Source organism: Parasteatoda tepidariorum, chromosome 9 (assembly GCF_043381705.1).
Source record: "Parasteatoda tepidariorum isolate YZ-2023 chromosome 9, CAS_Ptep_4.0, whole genome shotgun sequence".
Classification (NCBI taxonomy): Eukaryota; Metazoa; Arthropoda; class Arachnida; order Araneae; family Theridiidae; genus Parasteatoda; species Parasteatoda tepidariorum.
Genome location: NC_092212.1, coordinates 13,954,999 through 13,969,894, shown reverse-complemented (window position 1 = coordinate 13,969,894; position 14,896 = coordinate 13,954,999). Strand labels below are relative to the sequence as shown.

Sequence of the window (14,896 nt, the reverse complement as noted above, 5' to 3'; positions counted from 1 at the left end):
TAAATTAATAATGAAACTATTACACTGCATTTTTAAATATAAAAATAAAATCCTCCCGGAAAATCTAAAGATATGTCAGCTAAGTATATATTACAGCTTTGTAGTTCAAATACATATATTTTACAATGCATCTTATCTCTCGCCTAACGAATTCCGAGAATCACGATTTTCATATAATTTGTTCTTACAATTCACACAATCTATGAGAATTATTGATACATTTTGTATCATGTGAGAATCTTCTTAGTGAGACTATCGAATATAGAGAAAATATTGATCAAAAGATATCATATATTTTTGTCTTAAGACTTGTCTTGCGACTTACAGTTTTAACACTCTAAGTGCAAATCACGTATGATTGAACGATAAGGAATATGAAAATTTTCCTTCTTAAAAAGAACTTGTCTTCCCGGTTTTCTAAAAGAAAACACTCCAGCCTGACTATGAACAACCGTTTGATTCTCATCTTTATTTGTTGTTACTTTCTAAGTAAGTCTGTTCATTTGTTTCTCTATTTTCTTGTTCAAATAGAGTATAACATTCTTTATTTTTATAACATTCTTTCAAATAGGTTAAAAATTATCACTGATGTTATTTTTAAAATATATGATAAACTTAATCGTAATGGTAAAATTTAAAGCAACGACTCACGCTTAACCAATCAGAAAATTCCATTTCGTTTTTCGCTTCTTCCTATTTAAGGAATGAATTGATATTTGAAAAAAACTGTATTAAAATCAAGTGTCATTCAATACAAGTTAAGAAAGCGTATTTGAACTTAAGTGGATGAATAAAAAGTATTTTATTAATGATTGGAAATTTGAACAAGATATAGGGAGAGTGTGAACTAATAGTAGGATTAAAAATTTTGTTCCATATTTAACCATTATAACTAAGGACAATTCACGTAGATTTACGATTTTCTATTATCATATCCTAGGAAGGGCAACTCAGATTTAAATTTTTCAATTAATACTTCCTAGAACGGACAACAGAGATTTACATTTTTTTAATATTACTTCCAAGGACTGATATTTTTCAATTGCAACTGAAGGCGGATCACGAAGATTTAAGTCGATCTTGATTAAGAAGATCTTTATTGTTTTAGTGACATTCTATGATCAAAAATTTGTAAAAGGAAAACAAATCAAGAAGATTAATGTAAATATTTTACCAAAAATCCAAATTAAATATTTTAAGGTTGCAGCAAGTTTAAACGATATTTTAATTCGATAGGATCCAAAATGTTTAAAAGTGTACCAAATTTCTGTTTATTTTTTGTTATTTTAAAGATGTTAAACAAAGAGAGTTAAGAACAAGAAATTATTTCTCAATATAGAATTCAAAAAAATATTTTTCGTAACACTAACATCAAACTATTTTTTGTTATGTTTAACATTGTTTATTTTTCATAATGCTACAACATAATGCTAAGATTTAACATTTTAGTGCTCTTTTGCAATGGTGTTTCATAACAAAGATTTATTTCCATTTCATACAGTTAAAGAATTTTTATTTCACAATGCTAACATTTATTTATTTTTTATTAATCTAACATTTAATTAATTTTCATAATGCTGAAATTTTTTCTTTTACTAAGGCAAAGATTTAATATGTTAGTGTTATTTTACAATGAACAAATATTTATTTCTCTTTCAGTTTAAAATATTTTTTTATAATGCAAACATTTAATTATTTTTTTATTATGCTAATATTTATTTATTTTTTCAAGTATTAACACTCAATTATTTTTCTTATTGTTAAGATTTTATATTTCAGTGTATTTTTACAATGATATCTCAGAGCAAGAATTTATTTTTCTTTTACACAGCCAGAGATGCCAACTGCTCCGGACAAGTCAAAATATTTTTAAAATTGGTAATTAACTACTGACTAAAATGTACAAATATTTGGTAAATTTTGCTTATTTTTAAAAGGTTTAGCGTGCTTTAACTTTTTTAATGGCGATTCATACAAGTCTTCGAATAGTTTAGAAAAAGTGGTGGATAAAAACCTAATATATCGAATTTATTAAACCAAGAATCACACATTAAAAAACTACCACTCGAAAATATTTATCCGTTGTCCGGAGCAAGTTGGCATTTCTGACACAGCTTAAAATAATTTTTTTACAATACAAACATTTATGTATTTTTTTTACTATGCAAACATTTAAACTTTTTTCCAAATATTAGCATTCGAATTATTTTTTTCAGTGTTAAGATTTAAATGTTGTTTTATAGTAATACTTCAAAACAACATGGGACTAAAACCATCAAAGAAGATTGAAATTAGCAAAATTATTCTGCTTAATTATTTCAGTTTGCAAATGTTGTTGTTTTCTTAGATATGATTAATGTAAGAAATGGTGGTAGTACGATTGAATGATTAAACAAATTAAATGATTAAATAAATTAAATGAATAAAAATAAATTTTGTATCTTCCACTCCTTGCAGTTTTAGTCGCCCGTGGCACCTCTGTTACTTTCCTTTCAAAATATTTATTTTTCATAATGCTCATTACTCAGAGTTTCATAAAGGAATTATGCTCTGTTAAGAAAAAAACTATTATTCTCCCGATGGAGAGATGACAAATAGGATGCCCAGCGCGAACCAGTATTTCCAACTCTTGAAATGGCGTCTTCTTTTTTCTTGCCTATCTTTTTGCATGCCTATCAATGAAAATAAGAGTTATTTTAACAACACAATAATCGATTAACAAATATTAAGAATTAATAAAAAATGATATCTGAAAATCGTGACAAACTTGCGCATTTCTCTTCACGTATAAAGAAACTGGCGAAAGAATAATAAATATTGTTTCCTTGCAGACTATTTTCTTCTAGAGTGAAATAAAAATTCTTTATGTCGTATTAGATTTGTTAAGAGCATGTCAGCATAAGACGCGTCTTTCTTAGAGGTCCAATCAAATCCAATGCTCTTCCAAAGTTATATAGTTATTTCTTTTTCGAGAAAGAAGGTTCTCTTTATTTATTATGCCGGGAAGTCTAGGATTCCCGTAAGGATACGAAATTATAACCTTATATAATAATTCTATAATATATATTGTAAAAGATAACAGAAATTAAATTTCTATCTGACGTGTTTAACTATTAAAAGCTTTTATATTGTTTTGAAAGCATATTTGTACAATTTGAAAATAAAATAAAACGCAACTATATGCAGTCGCTGATGATTGCTTAAATCCTAAACTGTTAACTTGCAACGGAGTATAGAATAATGTATACTCAATTTTTAAAGTGAAATTATTTTTTTAACCCTTTCCGTGGCAAACAATCAAAGAAAACGCAACCATAGAAACAGTGATTTGCTTTCAATCTGTTTTTCTAGGTGAAAAAAAATATACGTCTCAACTTGTCAGTCTACGAAGTGTTAGTTAACCCTTTGCAGTACTCAGTGCCCCCTAAAAAATAGACCTTAAATATCTTTTGATCTAATGATCGGATTTTCACGTTTCAGGACTCAATCTTAATGGCTCGTGGAAGTACCTCAAATATGCTAATTAATTTACGCAGAAGATATTTTATGTTACGAAATCAGATCCAAAAACGTACTTTCCCTGAATACCCCAATCAATAAAGCTGCAACCTGGGAAAGATGGTCCTGTTAGTTTGGTCAGATCTATCCAAAATTTGGAGCCCTTAACGTTAGTTTTACTTTCGGCGTATTTCTCCATATCTCGAGAACTTTTAACCCTTTCGCGCCGACTGTCACAAATACGTGACAGCAAAAAACCGTATCAATCAGGGTAAGAAGATAAAACTGGTAATCAAAGTATTTCGTTAGCAGTTTATTTGTAGGCGGAGTTATAATTTTTTGATTTATTTAATTCACCATTACTTTGTTCAAAATAAAACTATTTAGTTATACTTTGAATTAACATTGATTATATATATGATTAAACTAACAATAATTAAAATAAAAGCAAAGTAAGTCTGTCAAATTAGTAACGACTACATTTAAGTTACCGTTTTTTATTTAATTGCAACTTGATTCTGATTTTGTACGAATGCTTTTCTGAATCACCCGTCCCCAAGGGGTTAAAAAGCGAATTACACAATTATATAATTCATTTATCCAGAGATAAGTTCCATGCAAAAAAATGAATTTTAGTAAATATTTGTTATTTTTTATTATTTCATTTAATAACAGTCGAAAAAATTTTGAATTATAAAGGTACACAAATAATTTTATTTTAAAGTATGTAACTTTTCGTGGCAAAATTCAAAATTTGTACGAAATCGGTGGTATATTTCATGAGAATTTGAATTTTAAAGAAGTCGAATATTTACTACGTTATTCAGGACAAAAAATATCTACAAAAATTATACAGGGTAGTCAGCTTTATTCAGCGATCTGTGCTTTAGAATTCTATTTAAAATATTATAATCAATTATTTAAAATACTGCAATGTATGCTTTTATCTGGGTATCTTAGGACATTTTCAGCCTTTTTCTCATCCATTTTGAAAATTGTTCGTTATCTTAAAATACATTTATTTACTGTTGCACATGCAGTTATAGAACAAAATATTGTAAACATTTCTATACTAACTCTATATACTAACTTCTTTAATAACTTCTATACTAACTCTATATAACCCTTTGAAACCTGATGCAATTTGAAAGCATTTATTTCTTTTTGAATAAATAGTTCAAAACGCAAAAAGTGCTAGGAAAAATATTCTGTTACGAACATTAATCAAAAACAATTTTGTCTATCTTTTGTTCTGCGGACCACTAGGATTCCGTGAAAGAGTTAAATTGGTTCCGAGAGTAGGTACTTTTAAAATCAATTGTAAGTTCTGAGACCTCTGATTATATTTAAATCAAACCGTAATTCATAATTTATTGTACCTTACGGTTGCCGTTATGGAATTATTCCAAGTAAAATGCCAATGAAATAGAAATGGCGTTATTTCAAAAAATATATATATAAAATTTCTAAAATTGATATATTGATCAAATTAGGGAAAAACATTTATTAAATATTTCATTTGTGCTTCCTATTACGCTTTTCAAATCAAAATAGCTTAATTCTTTGATAAAGAAGTATAATAACGTATAAGTTTCTAATTCGAAGTAAACCATAATTTGGCTTAAATATAATTACCGGTTTCGAAAATGCTTTTAAAAAAAAAAAGCTTTTTAAAAAAGGCCTTACTCTCGGAATTTTTTTTTTACTCTTTCACAGAACCCTAGGGTTCCACGAAAAATATTTTGGTACTGCTAATCTAAAGTCTTCATGAATATTAAATAAACTCTGTAAAAAATTGAACTACGTAATAATAATTTTTTTTGTCTAATTTTCAGTTGGCGTCGTCTTGTGCGGTAAGTACAATATTACATTCTCTGGAATATTTAAATAATTAATTCTGAAGAGACACTTATAAACTGATATCAGAATTATTTCCATTCCCACTAATAATTTTCATCTATAACAGTGTTCGCAGCGTCTTATTAAAAATAAAAGACTGGTAGACGACTTGTGTAAATTTTTTGTTTCTTTTTCAGCGAAACAAAATATCTTAATTTCTGCGATATTTTTAAAATTTAAGTAACAATAATTAATTTTAAGAATGCAAACAATATCCAAAATAATGAGAAATCTGAAACCTAAATGTTTGTTAGCTTTAAATTAAATTGAATCAATTGCGTTTAAGTAAAAGTAAATTGATACCACTTTTTGATTTTTGCGAGCTTTCGTTTATTCCTTTTCTGTCCAGTTATTTCTAATTAAGTTATATTTAAACATTTCTGGAGTTAAAATACTAAAACAAGATAATAATAATTTAGATTTTTTGGTAAAATTAGCTTGAATTTTACCGCCTTTTTTTTTTCTATGGTGGTAAGTATGTTTATCACCACCCAGTAAATGTCTTAAAACTAATTTTATAAATTCTACAAAGTACAAAATGAAAAATTAAATTTTTTTTCATTAAAAATGGCACATGGTCAACATTTTTATTCAAAAGTACGTCAGCAGAGCTCAAGATAATAAAAAAATGGCATCCTAAATTAAAAACGGTAGAATAGTTTACCATGGACATTTAAAGGGCCGTATTCAAATCACCTATTAGGCTCATGTCCAAGATGTCGTGGTTTCGATCCCTGCCAGCGGAATGCACCCCGCATAGTAAATGATTACTGGTGGACGCTGAATCTGTCGGGTCACAAAATCCTCCATGTTCTCATACAAATCATACCTCTTGAGGTTCTGAATTGGAGATTGATGGTTCTCTGGATAAGGTCAAAGTTACAACTTGTAAATGAATGGATGGGTCCACCTTATAAACGGGTTGGCTGAAGTCGTATTCTTGGCCATAGATGGCGCCACTAAAAATAAGAAAAGCACCATTTGTCTTAAATTCTCTTGGTGTTACCAAGCAGGTTTGCTGATATTGGTAAGTGGCATATGAATTAACAACAACATAATCGCGATCACTTTGCCGACAACTCACATCGACGACACGATCACTTCACTGACAGTTCATTTCTCCGACCATGATCAGTTCAGTTGTGATTTTGTTCATATTTTGATTTATTATCCTTTTCTTTTTCGATTTTCTATAATTAGTTGATTCATTTTTTCTCCTAAAAAAACTTTTTGATTTTTTTTAATATTTATTGTATATTACTTTTCAGTATAAATATGCTTCGAAATAACTTATTTAAACAAAATTTGCTTATTGCTGACACTTTCAGAAGCAACTATTAAGTATTAGTACTTCTATATAACCGTCGTTGAACAGTAGAACCAATTTTTGGGTTTACGACTTCTAATGTTCAACTCCTTAGCTTTGTAATTTTGAAAATATCCAGAAGACAACGGAACTCCTGGTTCACGTATAGGGACAAATTTGCCTTTGAGGAGGACTTTTTGATGGTACTAACCCGTTACATGGAGAGGAAGACCACGAGGACCTCCCACGGTTAGCCTGAGAGCAAGGGGACTCTAACCCATGATCCGTCTACCACTGAGTATATTTCACGACAGCACTGTGGTCAGTGCAAGTCGGATGCGGAATTTGTATCGATATATATATATATATACATGTTAGTATGGAGTGGTAAATAAATACATGTACTTGATAACTAAATATTTAATTTAACAAAAGTAAATCAGTTAGGACAAACACAACAATTATAGAATATAGCGAACATAGAAGAACGTCTCTTCTCTTCAAACATCAACATCGTACATTACAACTCGTTACATATACATCGTAATAATCTCGTTACCAGATCGTCATTGTCTTTTCGTTTATTACAATATTGTCTGGTGATCAGTTATCGCCATCTAGCGGCGTTTATGGTTATGTTCAATTCCATGGCCTTAACATCTCGGCCATCCTCAATTGGAGCCGTCCTCGGCTATATCCCCATTCAGAAAAATTATAAAGAGCTCGTTCATTTTCAGACATCGTTGATTCGTCAGACGTCCTGAGAACCTGAAAAATACAAAAAACAAATGGAAAGAAAAGTGCATAGAAAAGACCTCAAAATTCGTCGTTGGTCATTTGAACTCGTCGTTGCCTTTTGCTTCGCGTTTGATCTTTAAAAAAAAAAAAGTGACACTTTCGGGATTGGTTGTCATAATCAGTTCAAAGTTTTGTCACAATTAGTTTAATCAGAATTTTGAAGAGAAAAAAAATCACTCTTCATCTGTTTGCCACTTTTTCACAAAGTCTGCTGCTGTTGCAGTGAAGTGTGGACCATCATGTTGTCCAATTTTTTCCACCTCATATCTATCATGTAGTTTGACAGACTTGATTCGGTAAGGTCCGAAGAACTTTGGTCGTAGTTTAAGACCTGTGCCAAATTGTGTTCTTTGTATTGCAACAAGATCTCCTTCCTTGTATGTGTTAGGCTTTTTGCACTTTTTATCATATTGAGATTTGCTCAATTTTTGAATTTTTTGGATGTTTTGCTTCGCAACTTGCCGGATTTGGTCACGTTCATGGTTAAGGGTTTCCACATGTTCGTCATTTAAAATTTGGAGAATTTTGGCATCATCTTTTGATTTCATCTTAGTACCAGAAAGTAATTCGAATGGAGAATAGTTAGTGGAGACACTTACTGTACTATTTATAATTCGTTGGAGATTTGCAACATGTTTGTACCATTTTTCTGGTTCTGATATTAAGAGTTTACTTAGAACTGGAATGAGAGTAGCGTGCATTCGTTCGATTTGGCCATTGCTACGAGGTAATTTTTATGCGCTCAATTGATTCATTTTTGCAATAATCTTCGAAATTATTTGCTGTAAAGGCAGTTCCTCAATCTGTTATTATTCGCGATGGGTTGTCAAATCTACTTTTCTGTAATTCTAGATTTTTTAAAGCATCAGTTGTTGAAGTTGATTTTACTGGGTATATCCATGTGAATTTCGAAAACGCATCAATTACTGTGAATAAATATTTATAGTTTTTATTGGTAGACGGAAGAGGACCTAAAAATCAGCATGATATGTGTGAAGAGGCGTATCACCTTTCGGAATTGGATTCAAAAATCCTTCACCTTTACCACGTTTTTTATTTACTAGTATGCATTGAACACAGTTTTCTATCACACTTTGCACTTTATTTGTGAGTTTAGGGAAATAATAATCTAGTTGGAGAATTTGCACAGTTTTGGCAGTGACAAATTGACCTTTTTCATGTGCTTGCTTTATAATTTCTGTTTGCATTGCTGTTGGGATCACTAACAATTCCTTACCATCTATGACTTTAAGCAAAACATCGTTACGCATTTTAAAATCATTAGCTTTATCGTTTAATAAAAGTTGTTTTATTGTTGAGATATATTCGTCATTAGCCTGAGCGTTCTTAATTTTAAGGGTAAGTTCATCGTATGTAATGATCATTACTGGTTGCCGACTCAACGCATCAACGTGTTTCATTTGATTACTGGGCCTATGAACAATTTCATAATTAAATTGAGATAAGAAAATAGCCCATCTAGCAAACTTAGGCGTTATGTCTTTTTTGTTCATCGTTTGTTGAAATGCGGAACAGTCTGCAAATATCTTAAATTGGGTACCGTGCAAAAAATAACGAAATTTTTTAAGAGATTCAATTACGGCTAATACCTCTAGTTCATAGCTTGAATACTTTTCCTCGTGGGGTAGTGTTTTCTTGCTCATATAATAAATTGGATGGTATTGACCCCTATCTGATTCCTGAAGTAATATGGCACCGTAACCTTACTTACTAGCATCTGTGTGTAGTTGTAATTTTGCATTTGGATTAAAAATATGTAAAACGGGATCAGATGACAAAGCATCTTTTAATTGGTTAAAAGCATACCCTCCAACTTATGAAGATTTTGGAAATAATTCTTTCTAGTGGTAGCGAACCAAAGTAGAAATTTTTAAAGCAAATGGATCTCTCATAAAACTTTTATCAGAACTTAAGAATCTAGCCATATGGCCTGCACTTTTATAAGTAATAGTGGACAAGTTAAGCTAAAATTAATTTTTTTGAAATATTAAGACATTAATTTTGCTACCGTCTGAAAAGAAGATTTCTGAAACTACGGAAATTCCGTAGCAGTTGGAGGGTATGGTTAAAAGCAACTCTGTGTTCGTTTTTAAACGAAAAATTATTTTCCTTACGTAATAAATCACTAAGTGGCTTAGCTAATATTGAATAAGACTTAATGAACTTACGAAAATATCCGGTAAGACCTAAAAATTGTTGGATATTTTTTACTGATTTTGGTTTTTTTTACAGCTTTAATTTTATCTGGGGATGGTTTAATTGTTCCATTCTCCATTAAATATCCAAGAAATTCTATTCTAGTTTGCAAAAATTGGCACTTACTAAAATTAATTTCGAGGCCGAATTTTGAAGCAACTTCTAAAACGCGTTGTAATTTAGCAATACCTTCCTGATAATTATTTGAAGGGATAATTATATCATCCATATAAATACAAATAGTACCATCGTTTATTAATTCTCTGAAAACATAATAAACATAACGTTGAAAAACAGCGGGGGACAAACAGAGTTCAAAAGGTGTAACATTAAACTCATAAAGACCTTGATCAGTTATAAAAGCTGTAAATGTCTTACTATTTTCATCTATCGGGACGTGAAAGAAACCATTTCGGAGGTCAAGTGAGGAGAATATGCTGGCTGAATGAAGTCTATCAATAACATCCTCAACAAAGGGTAAAGGAAAACAGTCTTTAATTATTTTTTTATTTAGGTTACGATAATCAACACACAAGCGAGTAGAGCCATTTGTCTTTTTAACTAATACAATAGGTGGTGCATAATCCGACCAACTGGGTCTAATAATATTGTCGTCTAACCATTTCTTAATTTGATCGTTAATTTCTGTTGTCTCAGCGAGTGAAAAACGACGCGATTTACTTACTACTGGTATATCATCATTTAATACTATCTTTAGCTTAATATCAGTATTTTCGGTTTTCTGGGGCTTATAATTTTGTAAAAGTTCAAGTATTTGTGCTCGGAATTCGTTTGAAATATGTTGAAAGGGAAAAGAGTTATCTGACTCAGTAACATCAATGAAATTAATGAAGTTTGATTCCTGTTTAGGTAATAATTCAATACCATTAGCACTTATTTTAAATTCACCCTGTTTCAAAACATCAGTTCCTACAATAACATCCAAATTCATATTTGAATTATTTACCACCCATACATCTGGTTGGAATTTAGTATCGGTAGGGTAGATTTAAAGGAGCCAAGGGGTTGGATTTGACCCTTGCCAAAACCAGTCAGTGTTATTTTCGCTGAGCTGAATTTAGGTTGCCCAATAATTTTGTAAACACTTTCACGTATTAAAGTTACAGAACAGCCTGTATCAAAAAGAGAATCAAAACAATGACCATTAATTTTTACAATTTTATGCATATCCTTCTTTAAATGGNATCAACACACAAGTGAGTAGAGCCATTTTTCTTTTTAACTAATACAATAGGTGATGCATAATCAGAAAGATATCAGTATTTTCGGTTTTTTGGGGTTTATAATTTTGTAAAAGTTCAAGTATTTGTGCTCGGAATTCGTTTGAAATATGTTGCAAGGGTAAAGAGTTATTTGACTCAGTAACATCAATGAAATTAATGAAGTTTGCTTCCTGTTTAGGTAATAATTCAATACCATTGGCACTTATTTTAAATTCACCCTGTTTCAAAATATCAGTTCCTACAATAACATCCAAATTCATATTTGAATTATTTACCACCCATACATCTGTTTGGAATGTAATATCGTCTATCTCAAGGGTAGATTTAAAGGAGCCAAGGGGTTGGATTTGACCCTTGCCAAAAGCAGTCAGTGTTATTTTCGCTGAGCTTAGTTTAGGTTGCCCAATAATTTTGTAAACACTTTCACGTATTAAAGTTACAGAACAGCCTGTATCAAAAAGAGAATCAAAACAATGACCATTAATTTTTACAATTTTATGCATATCCTTCTTTAAATGGGGGGTATTAAGTTCATTAATCATTTCATTTTTAGTTTCGATCTTAGGATTGGAGCATTGTGAACTTTTATGTCCAAACTCATTACAATTAAAACATTTTATACCTTTATTTTTATGAAAACAATCACTGGATTTATGATTAAACAAGCCACAATTATAGCAACGTATACGTGATACATTGTTATCACCAACAGTATAATGTTCATCTTTGTTTGTAAATTTATTATCATAATTGGGAACATACTTTTGATTTGGTGGCCTATTATTTATTCGTGCATGTGTACGTCTATCGTCAATATTGTGCGAATTCGATGAAGACTTATTTCTGGAATTAAATATTTTTTCAAAAATTTTAAGCCTATCTTTAAATTCCGAGATAGTCTTACATTGATACAAAATAATTTTGTTTTGATTAGAATCCGGTATACCTTTAATAGTATGTTCAATAATTGATTGTTCGTCTGTCGTAAAATTACTTTTAGAGGCGATTTCGCGCATCGCTAAAAAATATTCAAACAAAATTTCCCTATTACGCAATTTTCGATTCTGCATTTCTTTATGTACTTCAAAAGAACTTAATTGATCCGAAAATTCTTTGAATAAAGTGTTCTTTAATTCAGAATATGAGAAAATATTTTTTAAAGTATGGAGGAATGTTAAAGCGGATCCCTTCAGCAAACGCTTAACACATATTATTTTTTGTGCATCCGTAATGTTTCTTACAAAAGTAAAATTTTCTTCACAGCTGGTAAAAAAAGATTGGATGAAATAGTTGTCGGTACCGTTAAATTGCCTCATCGTCAAAATAAGTTCTCGCATGATTGAATAATTTTCATCTTTTGTGAACGCGGAAGTAGAATCAATCGAAGACGCTAATTTATAATTCTCAAGGTTAGTTGAAGCTTCAATTTCGGTTTCATATTCATCCTCAGTTAATGACTCAGAGATGGAATTTTTAAGTGTTTCCAAATTGTTTAAATTAGCAAAAATATTTTCGCATAATTCCGGAGCAGTACCGGTACACTCTATTCCTAAACTATTGCAAACAATGATTAATTGCGATGAATTTAATTCTTGTAATACTTTATCTTTTCTTTTAACAATGTCAGTTCGAGGGGAAAATCCCGAAAAAACACGTAATTTTTTCCTTGAATTTCTATCATATTCTTCATCAAAAATACATTTAAATAGTAATTTCACAGTATATGAAGGTGCAGTTTTAAGAAAGTTTTTTATAATAGGTATCTCATTCAAAGTAATCATGATGACCATTTAAAAATTAAAAATAGAAGAAATCTGAACAAACTCACCGGTTTGTTGTCGTCTTTTCTTTTTCACTTCAAATAATCAGCTCTCTTTTGCTGATATTTAATACAGTTATTATTATTTTTTGAAGATAATTTCGAATATCTCCAATTCGAACATCGCTTTCGGTTCACAGTCTAGGGGAGAGTAATTACTCTGTTGTCTGAGCCCCCATTTGTTAGTATGGAGTGGTAAATAAATGCATGCACTTGATAACTAAATATTTAATTTAACAAAAGTAAATTAGTTAGGACAAACACAACAATTATAGAATATAGCGAACATAGAAGAACGTCTCTTCTCTTCAAACATCAACATAGTGCATTACAGCTCGTTACATATACATCGTAATAATCTCGTTACCAGATCGTCATTGTCTTCTCGTTTATTACAATATTGTCTAGTGATCAGTTATCGCCATCTAGCGGCGTTTATGGTTATGTTCAATTCCATGGCCTTAACATACATATATATAGATAATGGTTAACAAAAAAAGATTTCTGTATTGTTACAATACCTTCCTTTTGTCCCTTTACCTACAAGGAAAAAGTTTTTCGCAAAAAACGTAAAAGTTGGCAGTTTTTGTGCCATATTTAAAGGCAAAATTCATTTAAGTTATATTTAAGGTGCTGTGTCGGGTGAGAATATGAAGAATTTGGATAACCCTAATTGTAAGCTAAATCGTTTTTTTTTTATTATTATAATGCGTTGGCTCGTGCAAGCAATTTGTTTTTAATTTAAATACAATTTTTTTTTAAATTAAAAAGTGGTGCATATTTGCTAAACTATTTGCTTATTATAGAGACCGTTTTTTATTTCTGTGACTGTCATAACAGGAAAAAAATGGCGTAAAATCAGATATACCAACTTGTTCCGGACTGCGAATAAATATCGTCGAATGGTAGTCTTTGAATCCATTATTCTAGGCCTAATAAACTCGGTATAAAGGGGTTTTACCATCGCCTCCTATAACTGAAAGCCTCCACACGGGTTTTTTGTAGGTGGTCCGATCAGACCACTATGAAGATAAACCTATTAGTGAAAGAACCATTTAATATGAAATCTATTAAAAAATAGAATATGGTAGCAAATATGTGTCTAAAAAATTTTTTAAATTATGAATATTATTGGTTTGTTTTAATTACTTGTCAACCACAACAGATTCAACTCTCAAATATATATGTTAAATTTCTCTCAAGTGCTTTTAAAATAGAATATGGGTTCTTGCGCACAAGTGGTTCGCTTTTTAAATAATCTGCGCAGACTACTTATAAGAAACCGTGTGGAGGCTTTCTTATGTAGGAGGTGATGGTTTTACTCACTACTACTTGTAAATAAATCAAAGGCTGATGGGTTTCGCCACATTTTTGCTAATAATACGAGTTGAAGCAAGCAAAACTGACAATTTTCTTCACATTATGCAAAATTTTACCCTAGTTGCAGCTATAATTATTGTTTTTATTTAGTTAAACTTATTTTCCCAAACCACTACATATAAATAATTTAAAAGTTCGTTTGCTGAGCCACTTTTTCCCCGCTCTGCAGTGGGTAGACTTTTAAAATGTTAGCAAAATTACCAAAAATTCGGAAAGCTCTTATTTTAAACGCCTACCACTCTGTAAAATATTCTGCAAAGAGCGAAGTAGTTGGCAGGCATACGTGTAAGATATTTGCGAATTGAACCGAAAATCGTGGTTTTTTTACCGAATATTTTGTGGTATCCGGAGTTGTTTGCATCTCTGCAAAGCTCAAATCATACTTGTAGACCTGGTATTCTATTTTCTGGCAATATTTAACGTGGCAGATTTTCAGGAAATGTTTTTTCTCCTGGTAGAAAAAAAAATATATTATCATATTAATAAATTGAAGTTAAGAGAATATTGTCTACCACTACATGTATACCAATTTAAACATATATATATACTCGAAATTGTAATCTTACTGGTAGCAACATTAGCGTTTTGGTGTAGTAAATAAGTATAAAATTTCGAAAAAAATTTATAAAATGTCACATCGAATCAATAATTTAAAAAAATTTGTAGATATGATTGATTTAATGTCTAATTATGCTTATGGGCATCTTATATATGGTGGCCTATTATTTATTCGTG

The 14,896-nt window shown here is 30.5% G+C and overlaps 1 protein-coding gene across 1 annotated transcript in view; it reads left to right on the top strand.

The window, feature by feature from the left end:
* The first annotated feature begins 226 nt into the window (after positions 1-226).
* LOC107456106 (uncharacterized) overlaps positions 227-14,896 on the top strand; it is a 56,957-nt gene continuing 42,287 nt past the window's right edge. Inside the window, exons 1-2 of the mRNA XM_071185974.1 lie at positions 227-489; positions 5,334-5,351. Of these exons, the coding sequence (XP_071042075.1) occupies positions 375-489; positions 5,334-5,351 (133 nt within the window). The 5' untranslated portion in view covers positions 227-374. The remainder of the gene's footprint in view (positions 490-5,333; positions 5,352-14,896) is intronic.